This window comes from Erythrolamprus reginae, chromosome 1, assembly GCF_031021105.1.
Source record: "Erythrolamprus reginae isolate rEryReg1 chromosome 1, rEryReg1.hap1, whole genome shotgun sequence".
Lineage (NCBI taxonomy): Eukaryota > Metazoa > Chordata > Lepidosauria > Squamata > Dipsadidae > Erythrolamprus > Erythrolamprus reginae.
In genome coordinates, this window is record NC_091950.1 from 406,049,466 (window position 1) to 406,073,854 (window position 24,389).

At 41.4% G+C, this 24,389-nt stretch overlaps 1 protein-coding gene and 1 long non-coding RNA gene across 7 annotated transcripts in view; one reads left to right on the plus strand and one right to left on the minus strand.

Moving 5' to 3' along the window:
- Nucleotides 1-5,984, plus strand: part of CLIP2 (CAP-Gly domain containing linker protein 2) — a 132,717-nt gene extending 126,733 nt beyond the window's left edge. For 3 of the 6 annotated variants that reach the window (XM_070735223.1, XM_070735222.1, XM_070735219.1), the window contains 2 exons: nt 177-239; nt 2,866-5,984. In XM_070735223.1, the coding sequence (XP_070591324.1) occupies nt 177-239; nt 2,866-2,877 (75 nt within the window). In that variant the 3' untranslated portion in view covers nt 2,878-5,984. Of the gene's footprint in view, nt 1-176; nt 265-2,865 lie in introns of all 6 variants that reach the window. The other 3 variants (XM_070735221.1, XM_070735220.1, XM_070735218.1) reach the window with 1 other exon arrangement.
- A 5,513-nt stretch (nt 5,985-11,497) lies between these two features.
- On the minus strand, nt 11,498-21,544 carry LOC139157946 (uncharacterized). The gene is made up of 3 exons (XR_011557589.1): nt 21,459-21,544; nt 18,915-19,172; nt 11,498-12,141 (listed from the first exon to the last, which is right to left on the minus strand). It is a non-coding gene; the product is annotated as an uncharacterized lncRNA (long non-coding RNA).
- Nucleotides 21,545-24,389: the final 2,845 nt, after the last annotated feature.

Consider the following 24,389-nt stretch of genomic DNA (forward strand, 5'->3'; position numbering starts at 1 on the left):
TTTTAATAAAACATCACCACTTTTTATTGATTTTCTTTGCCCTAATGTCTCACATTTCTGCTTTACATCACATAAAACTCTTCATTTTTAATGGAATTCTATCTCTTTTTAATGTATCATTCAATTGTGTGAATTCATAAATCATTTATGACCAAAGCTCTTATTAAAAATTTTAGACTATTGGAAATTCTGGATCTGCTAATGGAGTCCATCAGCAAGAAAAGTCTCACAAACAGGAGGTTGGTGACCCTAAATATCTTTGATGTAAGAATTCTCCAGTTCAACTTCTCTATTTACTCCTGAAATTGAGATACCAGATGTTTTATCTGCTTATTGTGTAAGGTAGGGTGCAATTAGATGTTTAGTTAGTGTCGAGTATTTTTAATATTAATTAGATTTAGATTTAGATTTAATTGGATTTGTCTGCCGCCCCGTTCCGAGGACTCGGGGCAGCTCACAGCATGTACAGAAAACAGGAAACAATTACTTTCTTCCCCAAACTGAAATTGGTTTACAGTGTTCCTTCGATTTTCATGGGGGATGCGTTCCGAGACTGCCCGCAAAAGTCGAATTTCCGCAAAGTAGAGATGTGGAAGTAAATACACCATTTTTGGCTATGAACAGTATCACAAGCCTTCCCTTAACACTTTAAACCCCTAAATTACCATTTCCCATTCCCTTAACAACCATTTACTCACCATTATTACTGGTACTCACCATTGAATAAGACACTTAGTGATTCTGATATTTGTAAACATAATTATTTATTAACAATAATTTTTTTTGTTATTTATTTGCAAAAATTATTAGTTTGGTGATGACGTATGACGTCATTGGCCGGGAAAAACTGTGGTATAGAAAAAAACCCGCGAAGTATTTTTTAATTAAATTTTTTTTTTAAACTATGGTATAGGCTATTCGCAAAGTTCGAACCCGCGAAAATCGAGGGAACACTACTCTGCTTAAAAACACTCCCTACAATTGTCCATTTTTTCCCCAAATGATAGACGATGGTTTATTTATTATTTATTTATTTATTTATTAGATTTGCATGCCGCCCCTCTCCGCAGACTCGTATCAGTTATTCAGCAAATGTCCATAAATGACATTTTTTAAAAAGTTCATTTTAACTTTGCTTTCTGAGAGCTCCAACTGATCTCATAGATATGTTAATGTAAGCCCCTGATGGTGAATATATGGCACGCCTGACATGCAGAGCCCTCTCCGCGGGCATGCAAGCCATCGCTCAGCTCAGCTCCACCGTGCATGCGTGCATGGGTCTCCGCTGGCCAGCTGATTGTCAGGATGCATGATGGGTGGGGCGCATACAGGAGATGCACATGCATGTGGGAGGGTCACACAAACATGGCCAGAGGGAGGGGATCGCGCACACATGTGCAGGGGGCAGGGAGGCCTACTAGGCCCGCAGGGAGGCTGCAGGGAGGCCTACTAGGCCCAAAACAAGGCATGAGGTCACGAACGGATATGCAGGGCCGCCACCTGCATTGCATTATGGGCGCCAGCACATACGTCCTCTCTCTCCTGCATGCACTTTCAGTAGACGATGACAGAAACGTTAGCATCACTTGTCTAAGCCATTCAAAGGTTGAACCAGGAAGAGGGCTTTTTGATTATTGATTGATTGATTGGATTTTTATCCCGCCCCTCTCCAAGGACTCAGGCAGCTTACAACGTGTAAAAAGAATACAATTCTGAAATCCAGTAAAGCTAAAAACAAGCAGTCTAAAACCGCCAATTTAATCTAAAAACAGTCATATTCAATCCACCAACATACTTCCCAATCAACATGTATTCATTCATAGGTGGGGCTGATGATTAGTGTCCCCGAGCCTGTATGCACAGGTGTGTCTTCAAATTCCTACAAAAGGCGGGGAGGGTGGGGGTGGTATGAATCTCTGGGGAGAGCTGATTCCAGAGGGCCGCCCCCCCCACAGAGAAGGTTCTTCCCCTAGGCCCCACCAAGCGACGTTGTCTAGTCCAGTGTTTCCCAACCTTGGCAGCTTGAAGATTGATTGATTGATTGATTGGTTTGTTTGTTTGTTTGTTTGTTTATTTATTTATTTATTTTGTCCAATACACAATGAGGGTTTTAGTGGGTATATACCTATATACACATAGTAAAATACATGATGAAGGTTATAGAGGAGATACTCATAGTAAAATATATCTAAGAAATAATAGAAAAGAAGATATAGTAATAGAACATATCAATGAAAGAATAGAAGAAAAGATATAGGAATAGAAGAAAGGTATAGGAGATATAGGAATGCTGGCTGGGGAATTCTGGGAGTTGAAGTCCAGATATCTTCAAGTTGCCAAGGCTGGGAAACACTGGTCTAGTCGACGGGAACTGGAGAAGTCTGACTCTGTGGGATCTGACTGGTCACTGGGACTCATGGGACAGATTATGGTGACCTTTGACTTTGGCCTTTCAAGACAATTAAGATGTTATAATTTTGGACTGCCTCTGGAACCCCACCAATGTTACTTTTGGAAAGAGGGCAAAGGCCTCGCCATCACGAGCTTTACAAAAGAAAAATTGTTGCTCTGGATTGAACTGTGGAATAAATATCATCATTGCTAGCATTGTTGGAGGAAACCCCCCCCCCCCCCCCCCATATTGGTCTCTTAGCAACTGTGAACTCACTTACTGACTATAGTGATTCGTTTAACAACTGCCACAAGAAAAATCATAAAATTGGCTCCATAATTTATGACCCTCTTTGTGGCCAATCACAATTACGACCATAACGGGCGGGGCCTTACTGTCATAAGTCAAGGACCGCTTGCATTTGATCACGAGAGCCGTTATCAAATTCCTAACCTGGTCTCTTGTTATTGCAGGAGAAACACTGATGGAAAAGAAGGAAGGAAGAGAGGAAAGGAATGTGGAAATCATTGGATCTGTTGTTGAGAAGACGCCTCCCGCAAAGCCACCACCAAAATCATTTCCACTCTATGAACCTAAGTGGAAGTCAAGAAGGAGGGTGCCTTCCCGGTGATTTCTTTAGTTCTACGTTGGGTCCAGTTCCTCCAAAGATGCGGTACAGCGGTCGTGCCTGTGGCTGATTTTCTCCTTTTTATTGGCATGGTGTATATCATGTCAGGTTTTTTGGGAGGTACTTCCTGCTGCGCCGGCGAGATACCTCATTTCAGTGGCTTTTGAAAGACATTGGAGATTTTTTTCTAAGCGACGTCCCCTTTGAATACTTGCTTAAGTAGCTAATAATTTGCACATAGCATTCAGATTGCCCCCCTCCAGATCTGCCGGATGGACCCAGGTCTGCAAAAGAGCTAAGAACGAGCGCCATTGACCATAGGGAACAATCCAATGTCTGTTTGAAAACAAATCTTTGCCCTTTACATTTAAAAAAAAACAACCTCATTGGTCAGAAATATAGAAGACTTTGCTTAAACCTAATGATATAACATGGGTGGACCTTCTCTAACTTATTTTAACTTCAGTAATTATCAAGTCATCGGTGATTTTAGAGTTTTCAAGCCCATGGCGGACTTCTAAGCTGGTGCCCCTATAGTTGCATCTCTCATCTGTTCAGAGATACATCTTTTTTAAGCCATTGACGGTTAGCCCTTGAAACTAAAGTTGAGATTGACCAAGAGATCGAATCAGCAACTCTCTGGAGGCAGCTGAGATGTCCTTGTTTTGAGGGTGAAGGGCTGGTGGTATTTCTTTCTCTTTGACTTATTACGCTTGAAATACTAAAATATTTTCCCAATCGCCTAAGGATTTTTTTCTTTTCTTTTAAACATCTTATGCCCCATTTATACACGCAGCAGAATTGCAAGGTTAATCTCTTTACACCCAAATCAGATGCCTTTCAATTGTTTCAGATTTCAGTAATCAGTAAAATGGAACTGTAAAAATAAAAAAGGATAACGGGAAACCCAAAACAGGCAGAGAATAAGTTGCCTGCCTCTGTGCCTCTGTTTTGCACAGATCGGTCTCTTTGTGTGTATGTGTTGTTCTACCACTGCAACTAACAAGGAAAGTAGCTTGTTTGTGGTGACAAGGAAAGAAAATAGTTTGTTTGGGGTGAAGGCCAGAAGAATTCAGCCTAACCTTTGGAGCACAAATGCTTTGCAGCCTAACGCATTTTAACTTCAGTAATTATCAAGTCATTGGTGATTTTAGTTCTTTTGAGCCAATGGTGGACTTTTAAGTGGTGCCCATACAGTTGCATCTCTCATCTACTCAGAGATACATCTTTTTTAAGCCAATGATGGTTAGCCCTTGTTGAGATTGACCTAGAGATCTAATCAGAAGTAATTTTCAGTATGTTCTCCCTTGATTTTCTTGCATGTGTAAATTTGAGACCCAAATGAAATTTCCAGATGAGAAGATGGCTTAAGTGTTTAAATGTGAATGAATGGAGCAAGAATGTGTCCACGTGTGTTTGTATGATTTTTCTCTTCTTCCTTTTTTTTCTGCTAGTGGTACGCAGATTTGAGAGAGAATGAGTGTGAGTGATGTCTTCCAAATTGCCTTCTTTTGTAAACACGATTTGTTAATAGAAGCTGTCTAGAAATCGGTGCTAAGCAGAGAGAACCTAAGGAGGGTTTCTAGAGGATGGTGCCTCCAAGAAAGATCTACTTCCCCCGAGGGAGCATTCTTTTTCTTCCTTCTCCTAATATTATGTTGTGGTTTCCTCCATCCAACCACCGCTATGGGATTTGAGGATTTCAGAAGAACAAAAGTCCACGTCGTTGTCAATTCCTAGTAACCATCCGAAGCAAGATCACACTACTGCTATTCTCATCAAATTCGGAGATGCCATCTGAAAAGAGCAAAGTAAATAATATTCCGGATGGCTCTCTCATGGTCAGAAAGATGTATCCCATCAGTTGAATTGATGCTAGTCTGTTGGGGTGGTTTCAAATAGTGTCCCAGAAAGAGAAATCCTTTGAATGAGGATGCTGGGATTTGGAAACGAAGAGCTTGCCATGCTAAACCTACATATTCTTTCTTTCTCGAATCCTAACCATGTAACCCCAGTTCTGGGCTGTCAAGAATAAAATCCCAGGGCACCAAAGATGCAGACAGCTGAACATTGGAACAACTGAGCTGCCTGCTCCAATGAGATATGGAATCCAATCATTGGACCCTTTCTTTGGTACCTAGACCAGATTACTCCAGCACTTCTTTATGCCTCTCAGAAGAGGATTGAATTAAGAACCAGGATCCTGTCATGGAGCTTCACGTTTGGTGTCCTCTCCATGAGATTATCTGTTGTAGAGATCTGGTGATGGAGAATGTAGGGTTCCAATTGAAAAACTATCTCTAATGGGCTCTGATCTGGCATTTTTAAGGTTGCAAATGTGGTTTTTTGCTGCTGTTTCTTTTAAGGTGGCCAACTGATCCTCACTGAAAACTGCTCCCTAGGAGGAAGTGCCATGTCAGCTTCATGTATTTTATGATCCTTCAAAGGATCTTGGACTCTACTTTCATAGTGATGGATTTGCCAGTATGTACAGTAAACTTCCACACACTGACATCTTCTGGTTTTATTGGGATCTCCAAGCCCACATAAAGATGACCAGCTTTTGACTATGCTAGCTTAATCTGGAAATTGGAGTCTCAACGTGTATGGGAGTCATCAGGATGAGGAAAGTTGATTTACAGTATTAAGGAGAATAAGTTACCCATTTGTCTTCATATACCTCTATTGTCCTTAGCTCTTTGCCATTTTTCTATATCCCTTTATTGATTTGTATCACCTGAAATGTTGCTGCTTAATCTTTTTTTTTCCCCCTGCAAAAAAATGGGCAGTGCAAATAATGATGGTGGCATTTTCTAACTAAGTTGTCTGTCTTCTATGTTCTGTTTTGATGGACAGGAATTGGAGCAAGCTTACCACAGAAATAAGAATATTTTGGAGGAACTCTAATGAGATGTTATTAGTGTGATAATAAAGGGGTGTTTGTTTGTTTTTTGCTTTGATAAATTACGTCTATTTATGGATGAGCCAAAAAAAAATCTGCATGTCTACCAATTTTTACCATCTCTTTTTCCCCCCCACTGATACTGTTTTATCATGCCATTAATTAAAGTTGCCTTTTGGGAAGTAAAATTGCAGAGATGACCAGTAAGAAGCCAGGATCTTGGAAATATAAATGAATTGTCTGCTAATGCAAAATGTGTTCCTGTTTGGTTAATTCTATACATGTGAACAGCTTAACTAATTAGAAATAGAAAACATACCTTGATGTCTGAGTGTGGAATCCTGGTTTATTCTACGGCTAAACAAGAAATTGGTGTTGGTTTATGAACACTGGCTGTATGAGAGGAAGAGGAATCCAGATTCCAATGACAAATGCGTTTTCTTGGGTCAACAGGCAAAAAGAAGTGGGAATTTGTACTTAGCATACTATTCATTCACTATTAGCCAGGATTCATCAAATTCCCGTTTACTTGTGTATGCAAACACTGTCTTTGAAAGAAGAGTGTCAATTAACGTCTTTATTTTCCATCATCTGATAAAGAGCTGGGATTTAAAAACCCTTAAAAAACGACTAGTAATTTATCTGCACAGGATTGCAAGCCAAAGCAATTGTGCTATTTTACAAGCAAGGGGCCAGTCCATCCTACCATTTTCATTCAGGAGAAAAAAGAGAGATGGAAAGCAAAATTCAACAACAAAAACATGTTATAAAAGCGCTAACGTTCCTGGTTTATTTTCCAGTCTTCTGACTTTAAGCAACAGAAGGGTTAGCGCAAAGGTCTTCAAACTTGGCAACTTTAAGACTTGTGGACTTCAACTTCCAGAATTCTGACAGTTGAAATCCACAAGTCTTAAAGTTGCCAAGTTTGGGGACCCCTGGGTTAGTGGGAAAGTCTTAACTTGTAGCATCGTTGTATGGTAGATGAAGTGAGACAGGTCTATGACAGTTTGCCACAGCCAACTCACTGCAGCCAACTTATCACAGCCAATTCATCACGGGACAAGAGTTACACCATTGTCAAATAAATGTATTTATTTATTATTTATTTATTTATTGGATTTATATGCCGCCCCTCTCCGAGGAAATGGTGGAATAGAATCATTAAAGAAAGGATGCAAAATGGAGGGACAGAATTAAATGCGAATGGCAAAAAATATAATATTTTAAAATTTATTTCCAATAATTAAATTGAATTGTCCCATAGGGAGTTGACTGCAAAGAATTGGCAGTGGCAAATTGTCCCATTCTGGAGTGGGGCTACCAAAAATCCAGAAGGTTGATTTACCACCAGCACCTCCCTTGTAGGAAACAGCAACTTTGTGAAATTTGGCAGCATTGTTGAGAATCTTACGTCTCCTTTTGAAATAGAAGTGCAGATGTATTCTTCTATCTATATCCGGTTCTCAAACTTGATGCTTTCCAGGCTTACCACTCTCTAATTGTCAATATAACATGCTGAGAATTTTGTTATACAGTGTTCCCTCGATTTTTGCGGGGGATGCGTTCCAAGACCGCCCGCGAAAGTCAAATTTCCGTGAAGTAGAGATGCGGAAGTAAATACACCATTTTTGGCTATGGACAGTATCACAAGCCATCCCTTAACACTTTAAACCCCTAAATTACCATTTCCCATTCACTTAACAACCATTTACTCATCATTATTACTCGTACTCACCGTTGAATAAGACACTTAGTGATCCTGATATTTATAAACATAATTATTTATTAACAAAAATAATTATTTTTTTGTTATTTATTTGCAAAAATTATTAGTTTGGCGATGACATATCATGTCATTGGGGAGGAAAAACCATGGTATAGAAAAAACCCCGCAAAGTATTTTTTAATTAATGTTTTTTTAAAAACCATGGTATAGGCTATTCGCGAAGTTCGAACCCGCGAAAATCGAGGGAACACTGTAAATCCAATACATCTAGAAGGTACCAAATTTGGGGATACTGTATTTTGCTATGATTGACAATGCTATGGGCAATACTGTGGTGCTGCCTGGCTCCTAATCAAGCTATTCTCCAAAGCACCTGAAGGCAGGACAAGAAGTAATGGATGGAAACTAATCAAGGAGAGAAACAATCTAGAGCTAAGGAGAAATTTCCTGGCAATTAAAAAAATTAATCAGTGGAACCACTTGCCTCCAGAAGTTGTGGTTGGTCCAACACTAGAGGTTTTAAAGGAGAGATTGGACCACCCCTTGTCTGAAATGGTGTAGGATTTTCTGCCTGAGCATGGGGTTAGACTAGAAGACCTCCAAGGTCCCTGCCAACTCTGTTATTCCTCGTTGTGTTTCAAATAAATATACGCATAGCCATTTCAAGGGAAGTCAAAATCCAACTCCAGGGCAACTATCAATGGAAAGTATTCAGCATTTATTCTTTGAAGAGATATATTAATCCACTAATCTTGCCAGTCCAGTTTATCAGGTTTCTGAACAGAAGGATAATCCAGTCAAAACTCAGTAGAATAATAATAATAATAATAATAAGGATAACTTTTTACCCACGTGGTACGTATCCCAGTTTTGTAGTTTTAGACACTTTTTTGGCTATCAAATTTTGTTAGACAACAGGAATTGATTTTGTCAGCGAATGTCTATTTTATTATCGCCTTTTTTTCTGTTTGTTTCCTCTGTACAAAAAGCTTAAACAGATGGGAGTCAAATTGTAACTACTTCTACAGATTATGTATTCGTGTATTACAGGCCCCGAGACTGGCTTTCTATAGTGTGATAAACTCATACTAAACCAATAAAAATTGTGGCAGAAGAGAAGTCGCCTCTTGTCCCTCTCTTTGATGAATAACAACACAAAACTGATGACACAACATTCTGAAATGTTTTTAGGTTTTAAAAAAGATGCTAACCCAGCATTAGTTATAATACCAATGTTTTACCACCACTCAATGCACAGTAAAGAAATTAAAATTCCAAAAAAGAATACTACTTATTAATTACTAGTCTTAAAAGTTTTTGTTTCAGATTTTTTTAAATCTAAGGTTTATTATTTTCATTAATGAAAGACGCAGGGAGGTAAACATACCCAATACTTCTTCTGCCTCCTATTTTTCTCATAATAGCAATCCTGTGAGATGGACTAAGCTTAGAGTGACTAGTCCAAAGTCACCCAGCTAGCTTTCATGCTTGACCAGAACTCACAGTCTCCTGGTTCCTAATCTTTTATCCTTCAGCATTCATTAATACATGGGGATCATATTTTGAGGGGGGAAATAAAGAACAAACCTGAATAAGGAACAATTTCAATTTCAATTTATTAGATTTGTATGCCGCCCCTCTCCGAAGACTCGGGGCGGCTCACAACAACAATAAGAACAGTATAACAATGGAACAAATCTAATAATAAAATTACATTAAAAAACCTGAAAGTTGTACATAATAACAGAAGTTGCTTATAACTTTGCTTTACGAAGGGAAATCAAGAGCAAAATGAAGAAAATCTTTACAAAAATGCATATTAAAATAAAAATACCTAAAACCAAACAGTACATGTAAATTTATTTTTAAGAAAACAATTCAGTTTCCATTGGAAAAATTCCATTGGCTGTTATCAGTATGGTAAAAGTTAATGATCCAAGTAAAGGATAATACTGTAGTGAGTTTTTGAAAAACAAAGGACAGATTTCTGAAATAGAGAACTCTGCATTAATGTTGTGTTTTCATCACAGAAGAGAGGACTTGTTTCCAAGCCTCCTGTGTTGCTGCTTACTTGCCTTTTCTCTCTTGTTTATCCCTCACAACAATCCAGAGATGGAGTGAAGCTGAAGTGACACAACATAGCACTTAGACAAGTATAGTGCTTCATAGTTCTTTTAGAATAGTTCGCTTAGAGATTTACAGAGACAGCATATGGCTCCCAACAATCTGGGTCTTAACACATGTGGAATACCTGCAAAAAGGATGTTGAGACTCTAGAAAAATTGCAGAGAGGAGCAACAAGAACCAGGGGGGACATGATACCGTGTTTCCCCGAAAATAAGACAGTGTCTTACTTTCTTTTTACCCCCAAAAGCCCCACTACGTCTTACTTTCGGGGTATGTCTTACATTGGAAAAAAATTGAAAGGGTTGCGTTCCCGAAGGCATCTCCCCAGAGTCCAGAAGGGCAGCCGCGGGGCAGGAGCCTCGTGAGCCCTTTTCCAAGTTCAACCTCAGGGCTCCAAGCGGCATACACGCGTGGAGCCGCAGACGCGTGTCGGGGAAGCGTGTGTCTGGAGGTGAGGAGCCACTCTGCACAGTTGGGCAGCCCCACCTGCCTGCCGGAAAGGAGGCGGGCGAAGGAGGGCGCAGCTCTGGCCGCTCGCCTCGGAGCCGGTCGGCCTCGCTGGCCGCTTGCAGCCGAGCCTCGGCAGGACTCGGTTGCTGGGACGAGCGCCTTCGCTGCAAGCCGCCGCCCGCTCGGCTCGCTTCGGACCAGCGCCATCCTTCGCTTTGCCAAGCCAGGGAAGAGGCGGTGGCGCCGCAGCGAGGCAAAGGCGAGGGGCGTGCGGGGAGCTTGGAAGCGACGTCATCGGGCTCCCCCCCCGGCAATACCCCCATGTTTCCCCGAAAGTAAGACATATGTCTTACTTTCGGGGTACGGCTTATATTAGCCGACCCCCCTGAAAACCCCGATACGTCTTACAATCGGGGGTGTCTTACTATCGGGGAAACAGGGTAGCAGTGTTCCAATATCTCAGGGGTTGCCACAAAGAAGGAGTCAACCTATTCTCCAAAGCACCCGAGGGTAGAACAAGAAGCAATGGGTAGAAACTAAACAATGAGAGAAGCAACTTAGAACTAAGGAGAAATTTCCTGACAGTCCGAACAGTTAATCAGTGGAACAGCTTGCCTCCAGAAGTTGTGAATGCCCCAACACTGAAAGATTTTAAGAAGATGTTAGATAATCTTCTGTCTGAAGTAGTGTAGGGTTTCCTGCCTATGCAGGGGTTTGGACTAGAAGACCTCCAACGTCCCTTTCCAACTCTGTAGTTATTATTAATTTTAACAACCTCCGAAGGATAGAAAGCTGATTCAACCTTGAGCCGGTCACGAATGAACTGCTGGCAGTGGGCAGAATTAGCCTGCAATATTGCAATCTAACCACTGTGCCATCATGACATACTAGTTTATCTAGTGTTGAGATTGTGAAATATATGAAACTATAGTTAGAGAAATTATAGTTACCACACCAGTGAAAAAGTGATTTACAACTATTTCTTGCACTTAAAACCACTGCAGTATCCTGAAAGTTGGGTGGTCAGCAACTAGTATGCATTTACAGCAGTTGCACTGTCCCAGTTTATGCGATGACCATTTGCAAACTTCCCAACTCTTTCCTGGCAAGCAAAGTGAATTGGGAAGCTTAACAAGACTTACAGGTGGAACTCAAAAAATTAGAATATTGTGCAAATGATTTTATTTCAGTAATGTAACTTAAAAGTTGAAACATAATATACATTTCTTGAAAAAAATAAAGGGAACACTTAAACAACACAATATAACTCAAAGTAAATCAAACTTCTGTGAAATCAAACTGTCCACTTAGGAAGCAACGCTGATTGACAATCAATTTCACCTGCTGTTGTGCACATTCAACTTTGTACAGAACAAAGTATTCAATGAGATTATTTAATTCCTTCAGATCTAGGATGTGTTATTTGAGTGTTCCCTTTATTTTTTTGAGCAGTACATGAGAGAGACTCATTACATGCAAGGCAAGATAGTTCAAGCCGTGATTTGTCATAATTGTGATGATTATGGGGTACAGATGATGAAAATCCCAAATCCTCATCTCAGAAAATTAGAATATTACATGTGATCAATAAAAAAAGGATTGTGCATCGAACAATATCAGACCTCTGAAAAGTATAAACATGCATATGTACTCAGTACTTCGTTTATGCCCCTTTTGCAGCAATTACTGCATCAATGCAGCATTGTATGGATGCTATCAGCTTGTGGCACTGCTGAGGTATTATGGAAGACCAGGATGCTTCGATAGGGACCTTCAGCTCTTCTGCATTGTTCCGTATCATGCCTTTCATCTTTCTCTCGGCAATGCCCCATAGATTCTCTTTGGGGTTCAGGTCAGGTGAGTTTGCTGGCCATGGACCACATTTGGAATACTGTGTTCAGTTCTGGAGATCTCAGCTACAAAAAGATATTGACAAAATTGAACGGGTCCAAAGACGGGCTACAAGAATGGTGGAAGGTCTTAAGCATAAAACGTATCAGGAAAGACTTAATGAACTCAATCTGTATAGTCTGGAGGACAGAAGGAAAAGGGGGGACATGATCGAAACATTTAAATATGTTAAAGGGTTAAATAAGGTCCAGGAGTGAAGTGTTTTTAATAGGAAAGTGAACACAAGAACAAGGGGACACAATCTGAAGTTAGTTGGGGGAAAGATGAAAAGCAATGTGAGAAAATATTATTTTACTGAAAGAGTAGTAGATCCTTGGAACAAACTTCCAGCAGACGTGGTAGATAAATCCACAGTAACTGAATTTAAACATGCCTGGGATAATCATATATCCATCCTAAGATAAAATACAGAAAATAGTATAAGGGCAGCCTAGATGGACCATGAGGTCTTTTTCTGCCGTCAGACTTCTATGTTTCTATGTTTCTATGGACAATAATCCCACAGTCATTGAAGCAGTTTTTGGTGCTTTCGGCACTGTGGGCAGATGCCAAGTCCTGCTGGAAAATTTTAGTCACCATCCCCATAAAGCTCATATGCGGATGGAAGTGTGGAGTGCACAGTGGACCAACACCAACAAGTGACATGGCTCCCGAAATAGAAATATAGAAACATAGAAGATTGATGGCAGAAAAAGACCTCATGGTCCATCTAGTCTATCCTTATACTATTTCTTGTATTTTATCTTAGGATGGATATATGTTTATCCCAGGCATGTTTAAATTCAGTTACTGTGGATTTATCGACCACATCTGCTGGAAGTTTCTTCCAAGCATCTACTACTCTTTCAGTAAAACAATATTTTCTCATGTTACTTCTAACCCTTTTCCCCAACTAACGTGCCAAAGTTGGGGTAGACTTCCCCATCTGCATTTTTCATGTTAATGTTAATTATTGAAGTCCTGCAAAGGCTACAAAAATTCCTTTCACTTATGCTGTTCCATTGTTTTCTTCCAAGAGTGAGGTTGATATCCTTCAAATGTCTCAACTACAACTCAAAATTATTCCCGTCTTTTGATGGAGCAATTGGAATGAGGTTTAAAATTCAAACCAGAGGATAATGAAGTTGGTTATTGCTAACACTAGGTGGCAGTAGATGCCTTATCTAAATACAGTCGGATCCAGTTAGCCTGAATTGTTACATTAGTTCTGGAACAACTTGTCAGACCTCTCTGTTTACGCATCTCTGTGATTTAATCCAGCAAATCAAACACTGGCCCTTTTGCTGTAAATAATAATTTCCTGGTCCATTGGTCCATGTCAACTCACCACTTTTCATTATATTTGTTATCCCCTCCACCCCATTTTTTAAAACAGCACATGTGTATAAATCTGGAATAAGTCACGACTATCCAATTTCCACTTACAGTTGCTTATCTAAAGTGGTATCCTATGGCTTGTTGTTATTTTCCTGGTATATATATATAGTGTGTGTGTGTCTGCGTGTCTGTGGATAGATAGATAGACAGACAGACAGACACACAGACAGATAGATGATAGATAGATAGATAGATAGATAGATAGATAGATGATAGATAGATAGATAGATAGATAGATAGATAGATAGAAAGATAGATAGATGATAGGTAGATAGATAGATAGATAGATAGATAGATAGATAGATAGATAACACTTTGGATAAGCAACTGTAAATGGAAATTGGATAGTCCCAACTTATTCCAGATTTATACATATGTGCTGTTTTAATTTACACACACACACACACACACACACAGAGTCCCTCGATTTACGTACAATCATTCATTTAGCGACTGAAAAAGATGCCATCTGCCAATTCACCGAAAGGACAGGTTCTGCCTAAAAGGGTGCACAAGCCACATATAAAGACTTAAACATTATTAATTTAAATCTGCAAAAGATGATCTTATTCTCTTCCACAAGTCAAACAGGAAAAACTTTTTTTTAAATTTATTTATTTATTTATTTATTATTTATTTATTTGATTTGTATGCCGCCCCTCTCTCACACACACACTATAATACTTTTAATATATAAAAGTGGGAGGAGGAGGAAGAAGAAGAGGAGGAGGACAGTCGCTGCCAAAGGAAGAAGGTGAGGTGAGGGGAATAAAAAAAAAATTCCAAAACTTTAATGCTTCTACTTACAAACTTTTCTACTTAAGAACCTGGACACGGAATGAATTAAATTTGTAAGTAGAGATACCACTGTACTATGTACCTCACCGATTGGGGTGGCAATATATGAACTAACCAGCAATGTATGTTTGGAGTATTTAGCACGATGTTGCTTTAGGGACTAGTACTGCAACTAGCTATAAAAGGGAGTCATGCGTTTCTCTCTTGCTATTGCTGCTATTGCTGTTACTGCTCTATATTGCTTTCACTGCTAGTTTTGTCTGTGTGATTATACTATAGACTTGCTGTGTGCTAATATGTTGGTATGTATTTTATATGCAAGTAATACTAATGGTATTATTAGAACGGTGTGTTCTTCAAGAGAGAAACATTGTAGAATTACTGTATATATGTACAGTATTACCTCTACTTAAGAACTTAATTCCTTCCATGACCAGGTTCTTAAGAAGAAAAGTTTGTAAGTAGAAGCAATTTTTCCCATAGGAATAAATGTAAAAGCAAATAATGCATGCAAATCCATTAGGAAAGAAATAAAAGCTCAGAATTTGGGTGGGAGGAGGAGGAAGAAGAAGAGGAGGAGGACAGTCGCTGCCAAAGGAAAAAGGTGAGGTGAGGGGAATAAAAAAAAATCCAAAACTTTAAGGCTTAAAAAAAAAAGGAACTCTGAGGCGGCGAGGAGGAGCACACATCTCCAATACATCCGGCGTGAGGCTGGCTCTCATACACTGCGCCAGAGAGAGAAACCCAGGTGAGCGAGAGGGGGGAACCTCCCCCTCCTTTGACTGAAAAGCAGCTGCTACCTGCTTCCTCTTCCTTCCCATGCTGAAGGGTTCCCCTCTTCTTTCACTCACTTGCTTTGCAGCCGACGCATTTCCTTCACTGTGGTGACTCCTCGGTTTGGCTGAAGCTGGGGTGAAGCGCTCCATTTTGCCTTTCCGCGCCCAGACACTCCAGGAGGCAACCTTGCACCACGTGTATGGGAGGCAGTGCGAGGGAGTCACCACAGCAAAGTTGTTTATTCCCTCTCCAAGCACCCAGAGAAAGGAAAACAGACCGTTCGCTCTAGGTTGCCAAAGCCTCCTTAAGCACCACTGAAAGGCTCCTCTGGCAGCCCCCGAGATGGCCAGGATTAAAGGGGGAATGGCAGGAAACTGGCTGGGCCTTCCTGCTGCTCTCAAATTTCCTGGGAAATTTTTCCGGGCTTGGGTATTTAAGTAGAAAATAGTTCTTAAGAAGAGGTAAAAAAATCTTGAACACCCGGTTCTTATCTAGAAAAGTTCTTAAGTAGAGGCGTTCTTAGGTAGAGGTACCACTGCACCGACAAAAAAGATACCTGATATCTTTGTCATGCATGTGTTAAGAAAAGTATGCCAACTGAAATTCCTTCTTTTAAAATAGCTGTTGTGGTCTTGAACAAGGGGTTATAAAACAGAGCTCGTCCAAGATAAGATCTTATACAAAGGCCTTTCTGTAGGATGCTTTGATACTGGAGGAGGATGTTGTTGATAATGATGATGATGATGATGATGATGATGGTTTTGTAGGGAGGGAAAAGATGTATCTCACAACTTAAGAGACCTTTCCAACCCTTTGATTCTACAAAGGAGAAATCTAGGAAGTGCACTGCCTACCCCATTCTCTTCAGGGTTTTTGCCTTTAAAAGCATATTAATGAAGCTTTAGGTCTTAGCCGAAGCAAAAGGGAAGCTTAAGAATACATGAGATTCTGTCAAAATTTGCTGGAGGAATTATACAGCTCTTGCATTTAAACCTTTTGAAGTATTAATTAAAAAGAATTATGCAAAGGATGAAGGAATTGAAGTGTGCCTGTGAATCTCAATAAGGCACCAGGATTACAAATAGCCAGGGGAGCTGTGAATATATATATATATATATAGGATGAATTAGAACTGAGGGCTTGGGGGTGGAGGAAGGAAGAAGAAAGGGGGGGGGGAGAAGAAAAATAAACCCTAATGGAAACCAGCTTTTGCTAGAGGTGTCTGATGTTTCCAGAGACATTAATTGCCTACTTTGAAGGAGAATCTGTTAAAAAGTGAGAACTGAGATCCCTGAGTCCAACCCTGGTTTGAGGAGTCACCATATTTATTTTATTTCTTTCGTCACCTGCCTTTCCATTAGAGCATTATTGACAAGTTTCTTTCTCCCTTTCTCTGTTTTATCCTTATATTATACCAACTCTGGGAGATAGCAATACTGTACAGGTAAACTTTGAACGATGGGTGCAATACTTTAACCAATTTTATTTCACTTTGAAGTCCATTCCAGGGGGAGGAACTTTGTAACCGGTTGGCACAGGAGGTAGACTGCTGTGCTGCAGGCCACTGAAGCTGACCGTAGATCTGTAGGTCAGTGGTTCAAATCTCATCACCGGCTCAAGGTTGACTCAGCCTTCCATCTTTCCGAGGTGGGTAAAATGAGGACCCAGATTATGGAGGCAATATGCTGGCTCTGTTAAAAAGTGCTACTGCTAACATGTTGTAAGCCGCCCTGAATGTAAGGAGAAGGGCGGCATAAAAAACCGAATAAATATAAATACAGTAATACCTCGTCTTACGAACTTAATTGGTTCCCGGACGAGGTTCGTAAGGTGAAAAGTTCGTAAGATGAAACATTGTTTCCCATAGGAAACAATGTAAAATGAATTAATGCATGCAAGGGAAAAAAAACTGCCGCCGCCCAGCTGTCACCTTTTGAAACAGCCGGGCGCTTCTCAGCGTTCTCCCAATGCTGAACCCGGAAGTTTGGCAAAAGTTCGGGTTTGGGAGGCTGCCGAGAAGCCCCGCCGCCCGGCTGTCACCTTTTGAAACAGCCAAGGGGCTTCTCGGCGTCCTCCCAAACCCGAACGCCCAACCCGAACTTTTCCCGAACTTCCGGGTTCAGCGTTCGGGAGGACGCTGAGAAGCCCCGCCGCCCGGCTGTTAGCTTTTCAAAAGAGCCGCGGAGCTGTCAGGCTGGTCGGGAGGCTGGAAAGGAGGTGGGGAATCCCAATAGGGAATTCCATGGGCCGAGCTTTGATGTCACAAAGACGTCCTTTCCAGCCTCCCGACCGGCCTGACAGCTCCGCGGCTCTTTTGAAAAGCTAACAGCCGGGCAGCGGGGCTTTTCAGCGTCCTCCTGAACCTGAACGCCGACCCCGAACCTTTGCCGAACTTCCGGGTTCGTCGTTCAGGAGAACGACGAGAAGCCCCCCGGCTGTTTCAAAAGGCGACAGCCGGGCGGCAGGGCTTCTCGGCGGCCTCCCGAACGCTGAACCCGGAAGTTCGGGAAAAGTTCGGGTTTGCCGTTCGGGTTCGGGAGGACGCCAAGAAGCCCCCCGGCTGTTTCAAAAGGTGACAGCCAGGCAGCGGGGCTTCTCGGCGGCCACCCGAACCCGAACATTTGCCGAACTTCCTGGCCTTGGACGAGCTTCCCTCTCTCCCATAGGAATCAATGGCTGCGTGCAAGCTCAAAATTTACCCCTTTTGGCCAAAATCTGGCCAAAAGTGGGCAATGGGCAGCAATATGTGGTTCAGTATCTGAAGCCATGGATAAAGCTCACGTTTAGCACCAACAGGATGCTAAATTGGGAATTACAGAGGAATGAGAAATCAAAGGGAAGAGTTGGTAAAGCTCTTTCTCAGTTGAATCGGAGCCTATCCTGCCCAGGGAAAATAAGCATCCTGGACGGGCAGAGTTGACTCCAACTCCCCCCAGAGATTAGAACTGCCCCCACCCTCCTTGCCTTTCGTAAACAACTTAAAACCCACCTCTGCCGCCAGGCATGGGGGAATTGAGATCCTCTTTTCCCCTAGGCCTTTACAATTCTATGCATGGTATGTATGTAAGTATGTATGTTTGGTTTTTATATTAATTGATTTTTAATCATCAATACCAAATTACTATTGTACACTGTTTTATTGTCGCTGTTAGGCGCCCCGAGTCTCTGGAGAGGGGCGGCATACAAATCCAATAAATAAATAAATAAATAAATAAATAAATAAATAAATAAATAAATAAATAAAATACTCAATGGTTTATAACAGCTACTATCACATGATTTAACACAAGAAGCATCCATGTTCTGACCCAAAAGCTGCTGGTTTGAACCCTTGGTGAAATTAGATGCCTTCTCTTCATTAGGCACTTAAGCACACCTCTTCCAGAATTTTAAGCAGTGAGAAAAGACATTTTATTGATTGATTGATTGATTGATTGATTGATTGATTGATTTTGTCCATTACACCAGTGTTTCCCAACCTTGGCAATTTGAATACTGTATATCCTATATAACCTTCATTCGCTGGCTGGGGAATTCTGGGAGTTGAAGTCCAAATATCTTCAAGTTGTCAAGGTTGGGAAACACTGCATTACACAATGAGGGTTTTAGTGGGTATAGACATAGTAAAATACATAATGAAGGTTATAGAGGATATACTCATAGTAAAATATATCAAAGAAAGAATGGAAGATATAGGAATAAAATATATAAATGAAAGAATAGAAGAAGCAATATAGGAATAGAAGAAAGGTATAGGAGATATAGGAAAGCAATAGGACAGGGGACGGAAGGCACCCTAGTGCACCTATGCATGCCCCTTACTGACCTCTTAGGAATCTGCAGATGCAATATGGGTTCCAAACAGATGAGCTGTATTCGAAGATGGGTCTGGCGAAAGTTTTGTAAGCTCTGGTAAGCTTTTTAGCAAGTGCTATTGTTGTTGTTATTGCACGCTTTGTTGATTAGACTATGAAGAGATGCAACTTCTTTCCGTGCCCTCCTGCTCCTGGTGATTTTTATCATGCGTGAGTTGAGAGAGATGCCAGGAGCCTTTTCATCTCTGCTGCTTCTTGTTTGCTGCAGCCTAAATAGCAACCGGAGACACTTAGAACATACGTTTCTCTCCTTCTGCATCTCATTAGTTAAGTTTCCTGGATGAACCAAGACAGGAGCCCAGCAAGGTTCATTTGTCAAGCTGACATCCTTCTAAAGAGGGGGGAGGGTCTGCTTGAAAACCCCACTGCCCATAGCTTGCAGGTTTACCAATTAAGTACAGGTAATCCTTGATTTACGATTGGTTGCATAGTGTTTGAAATAGCAATAGCATTTAAACTTATATACTGCTTTACAGCCCCCTCTAAGAGGTTTACAGAGAGTAAGCCTATCGCCCCCAACAATCTGGGTCCTCATTTTACCCACCTCGGAAGGCTGGAAGGCTGAGTCAACCTTGAGCCTGGTGAGATTCGATCTGCCAAACTGCTGGCAGCTGGTACTCAGCAGATGTAGCCTGCAGCAATGTACCCTCTAAGGTGCGCGGCCACGCGGCCGCGCACCCCAAAACACCCCACACACACCCTTTTCTAAGGCCGCGCAAGGAGCAGCGGCCACCCCGCCCTTCCAGCGCCTCCAGCCCCCTCGTGCCCCTGGCTTATCAACTCTGCCCCCCTGCCCGCCCGCCCGATCCGCCCCTCTTTCTCCTCCTCCGCTTCCTGCCTTGGGGCACTCCCGCAGCGGTGGCTGCAGCGGTGCTGGTGGCTGCGGCTTCTCATCCTTCCGATCCAGCCGCTAGCCACTTCGAGAATGCCCGCCCTGCCCCTCTCACAGTCCCTTCGCTGAGAGCGTTTTCGTCCCAGCTGTTGGCGAAGGGGCTACAGGAGAGGCGGGGCGGGCGTTCTCTCAGTGGAGGCAGGCGAAGGTGATTTGGAATGTCGGCGCGCTCCCCATCCCCCTGCCATTCAAAATAAAAACCTTTGCTGGCCTCCGCAGAGAAGAAAGGAAGAGAGAGAAAGAGAGAACAAGAGAGAGAGAGAGAGAGAGCAACAGACATAGCGAGATAGAGAGAAAGTGAGAAAGAGAGAGAGAGAAAGAAAGGGGGAGAGACAGAGGGAAAGAGAGATAGCAAGAGAGAGAACAAGAGAGAAAGTGTGAGAGAGAAAGAAAGAAAGAGAGAAAAAAAACAAGAGAGAAAAAGTGAGAGTGAGAAAGCAAGAGAGGGAGAGAGAAAGAAAACAAGAGAGAAAGAGTGAGAGAGAAAGAGTGAGAGAGAAAGCGAGCGAGAGAGAGAAATAAAACAAGAGAGAGAGAATTGAGGCAGAGAATGACAGGAAAGAGAGAAACAAAGAGAGAAGTGACTCTTGATTTACGGATTTACAAGTCTACGGAGAGGGGCAGCATACAAATCCAATAAATAATAATAATAACAATAATAATTTAAAGCATATGGTAAAAGCACTTAAATAATGACAGGAAAACCCCCCCAGCCCTCAGCTGTTTTTATTGATAGTTATGTTTTTGGTTTTGTTGGTTGTTTTAGTTTTAATAGTAATAGATTTTGGTTTTGTTTTATTATTAATTTCTTTTAATAAAAAAGAAGGGATTTTTTCTTATTTATTTATTTGTTTGTTTGTTTGTTTGTTTGTTTATTTATTTATTTTTCTATGCTACCCTGTCCCAAGGGGACTGACGCTCAGACACTATACTTTTCCGCCCACCCCGAAAAAAAATTAGAGGGAGCAATGCTGACTCCCACCTCTGAATATAACTCTCAAAAGCAAGAAGAATATTGAGACCCAGTGAGTAACCTGTTCAAGGCAGGTCATGTATTCATCCTATTTCAGGGACAAACTGAACACAGAAGAAAAGGACATGGACACCTTTTTTTCTGCCTGGAGTTGCATTTTATTTTATCCATTTTGATTTCAATCAGAATAGAGCTGCAGAGAACCTTAGATTCACTTAACAACTATGAGTATTAGACACACCCAAATTTTCAGCCTCTTTGAGGGAGGAAAAATGTGCGTCTTCTCGCTGTAAACATACAGAAGACAGCCAGTCTCTCATTTCCCTTGATATTTCCAAATGATGACAATCTCATCTTGGTTTTGTGAAAATAAATATTACAACCAATTCAATGTTGATGCTGTCGTTAAATCTCATGACTTATTTGCTTTTTTTAGACAAGTATATCAGTCCACAAGGCTGCCAGGAAACCTTTGTTAAACAATCTAATTCAAAAACTCCCAACAATGTTGTTTGGTTTTTATTTCTACCCAGAGATTTGACGAGGAAGGAAGAGAAAGAAGGAAACTTTGATTTGTAATCTCAGCCCGAGACCCCCATTGAAAAAAAAATCAATGAATATCAGGCTGACCTTGGTTGTGGTCACGCTTAGCTGTTTTGTTGAGGGTGTTGTGACAAGGCAAAATTTCTTCTCCATCCTGCTCGCTGTAATCCTTTGCTTAAGTAAGCACGAAATTACTTCCTGGTTTCAATCTCATGTTTTTAATTGCATTTCCCGCTAGTAGCCCAATCGAGGGAGTATCAAACCATTAACGTGTTCTCAGTGACTTTTATCCAAAGGAGGAGTGATATCTTGAGGTTATTCTTTATCCATTTTTCTCAATCTTGTGTTCTCAAGAGGTATTGAAATCAACGTTCCTAAGCCTGGGGGTTATTTCTTCACCCTTTTAAGAGGGTATATACAAGTACAGTGGTACCTCTACCTAAGAACGCCTCTACTTACGAACTTTTCTAGATAAGAACCGGGTGTTCAAGATTTTTTTTGCCTCTTCTCAAGAACCATTTTCCACTTACAAACCGGAGCCTCCGAAACTGTAACTGGAAAAGGCAGGGAGAAGCCTCCATGGGGCCTCTCTAGGAATCTCCTGGGAGGAAATAGGGCTGCAAAAGGCAGGGAGAAGCCTCTGTGGGGCCTCTCTAGGAATCTCCTGGGAGGAAACAGGGCTGGAAAAGGCAGGGAGAAGCCTCTGTGGGGCCTCTCTAGGAATCTCCTGGGAGGAAACAGGGCTGGAAAAGGCAGGGAGAAGCCTCCATGGGGCCTCTCTAGGAATCTCCTGGGAGGAAACAGTGCCTCCACCCTCCCTGTGGTTTCCCCAATCTCACACATTATTTGCTTTTACATTGATTCCTATGGGAAAAAAGTGCTTCTTCTTACAAACTTTTCTACTTAAGAACCTGGTCACGGAATGAATTAAGTTTGTAAGTAGAGGCACCACTATACTGCATTCTCCATCCCGCCTTCAAAAGACACAGCCTTTTGAAAAATCCCGGCACCTGAGGTCGCTGCCCATCCCACCTGGCGCCCTCTCTCTGTGCACCACATCCAATGGGAAGGCAGGAGCCCATTGGCTGACGGGGATATACAGATAAATGTCCTGCAGAATGAATCAGCCGGGGCGATTTGGCGAGGCAACCGGGTAGGACCAGAGGTGGATAAGTGGTGGGGGAGGAGCAAAGGGGACGGAGTAGCAGGGGGTCAGCTGGGCTGGGATGGTAGCATTGAAGTAGCATTTAAGGACTGGGTGATTGTCTTAACATTGGGTTTATTGATCCATTCCCACTCAAAGCATCAGTATATAGCAGTGATGGCAAACCTATGGCACGCGTGCCATCGATGGCACGCAGAGCCATATATGAGGGCACGCGAGGCATTGTCCTGTTAGCTCCAGTGCTTTTGCGCATGCTGGCCAGCTGATCTTCGATCATATTTTCGGCCATTGATTTGGGTGGTCTATGAATTATGTCATCTGCTTAATATATCATTAGGCAATTGATGCAAATTATTACAGAAATTTGGCCTATTGTCTGCAAATTGTGTTCCTTTTAGATACGTCAGCGTTTACAGGCTTCAACCAAATCATTACTATATTTAGTTTGTGTAGTAATCTAGAATACAAATAACGTGACTTTGAAGGTATAAAGTAATTCAGATAAATTCCCTGATCATGATCCTATCACTCTCAAGGTTTAATTCTTTGCTCTTTCATTCTTCTCTTCACAATTCCCTGGTGGAACATACATTTCTCTTGGAGGCAACTGAACTAATTACCATTTTATAATCTCCACTGAGCACTGATAGGCTTTTCTTTGGCTTAAAGAAACATAACAAAATGACTATTTTTCTTATTGTTTGCTTATGTGTGTTTCATTAACACTAGCTTCTTTGGGGCTTCTGCTCACTTAACGTTTTTTGTAGATTTGGTCTGTTGGTCCGTCATCTTCCTTTAAAAAATCTCCTATTTCTTCTCTACCCTCTTTAAAAAAAAATATTTTCTACAGTTGTATGCAGAGATGAAGGTATCAAATTGTATCTTTCAACAAATACCAAAGTGATCAGTAGTTGACACAATGTTAAAAGTTAAAAACAATGGTCCTTTTGCAAAACTCCATGCCCGCATTAGCATTTATGTGCAGTTGTTTACTGATTCAAAATAAGAAAACACTATAGCAAGGATTTTATTGATTTATTTATTCATTTGTCCAATACACAAATACATAGGAAGAAAAATAGACATGTAGTAATATATATAAGGGTAAAGTGAACTTAGAGGAGAGGATATATGAAAGGAAGAGAATATATATGATAGGTGAAAGTAAGGAAAGACAATTGGACGGGACGAAAGGCACACCAGTGCACTTATGTACGCCCCTTACTGGCCTCTTAGGAACCTGGAGAGGTCAATCGTGGAGAGTCTAAGGGAGAAATGTTGGGGGTTAGGGGTTGACACAATTGAGTCCGGCAATGAGTTCCACGTTTCGATAACTTGATTGTTGAAATCATATTTTTTACAGTCAAGTATTAAGTTTGAATCTGTTGCGTGCTCTTGTGTTGTTGCGGTTGAAGCTGAAGTAGTCATTGACCGGTAGGACGTTACAGAATATGATCTTGTGGGCAATACTCAAATCGTGTTTTAGGCGCCGTAGTTCTAGGCTTTCTAGGCCCAGGATTGTTAGTCTATTTTTGTAGGATATTCTGTTTTGAGTGGAGGAGTGAAGGGCTCTTCTGGTGAAATATCTTTGGACATTTTCAAGGGTGTTGATGTCTGAGATGTGGTATGGGTTCCAGACAGATGAGCAGTAGTCTAGGATGGGTCTGGCAAAAGTTTTGTAGGCTCTTGTGAGTAGTGTGAGATTGCCTGAGCAGAAGCTTATTTTGGTCAATAGTTTCTAAAACTTCCTTCAGCAGAAGCGACAATGTCCATATATTTTCTATAGCCTGTTTAGAGGCAGATCTTTTTCTTTCCCTTCCTTCCAGAACTCTTCTAGCTCAGAAAGATTTGTA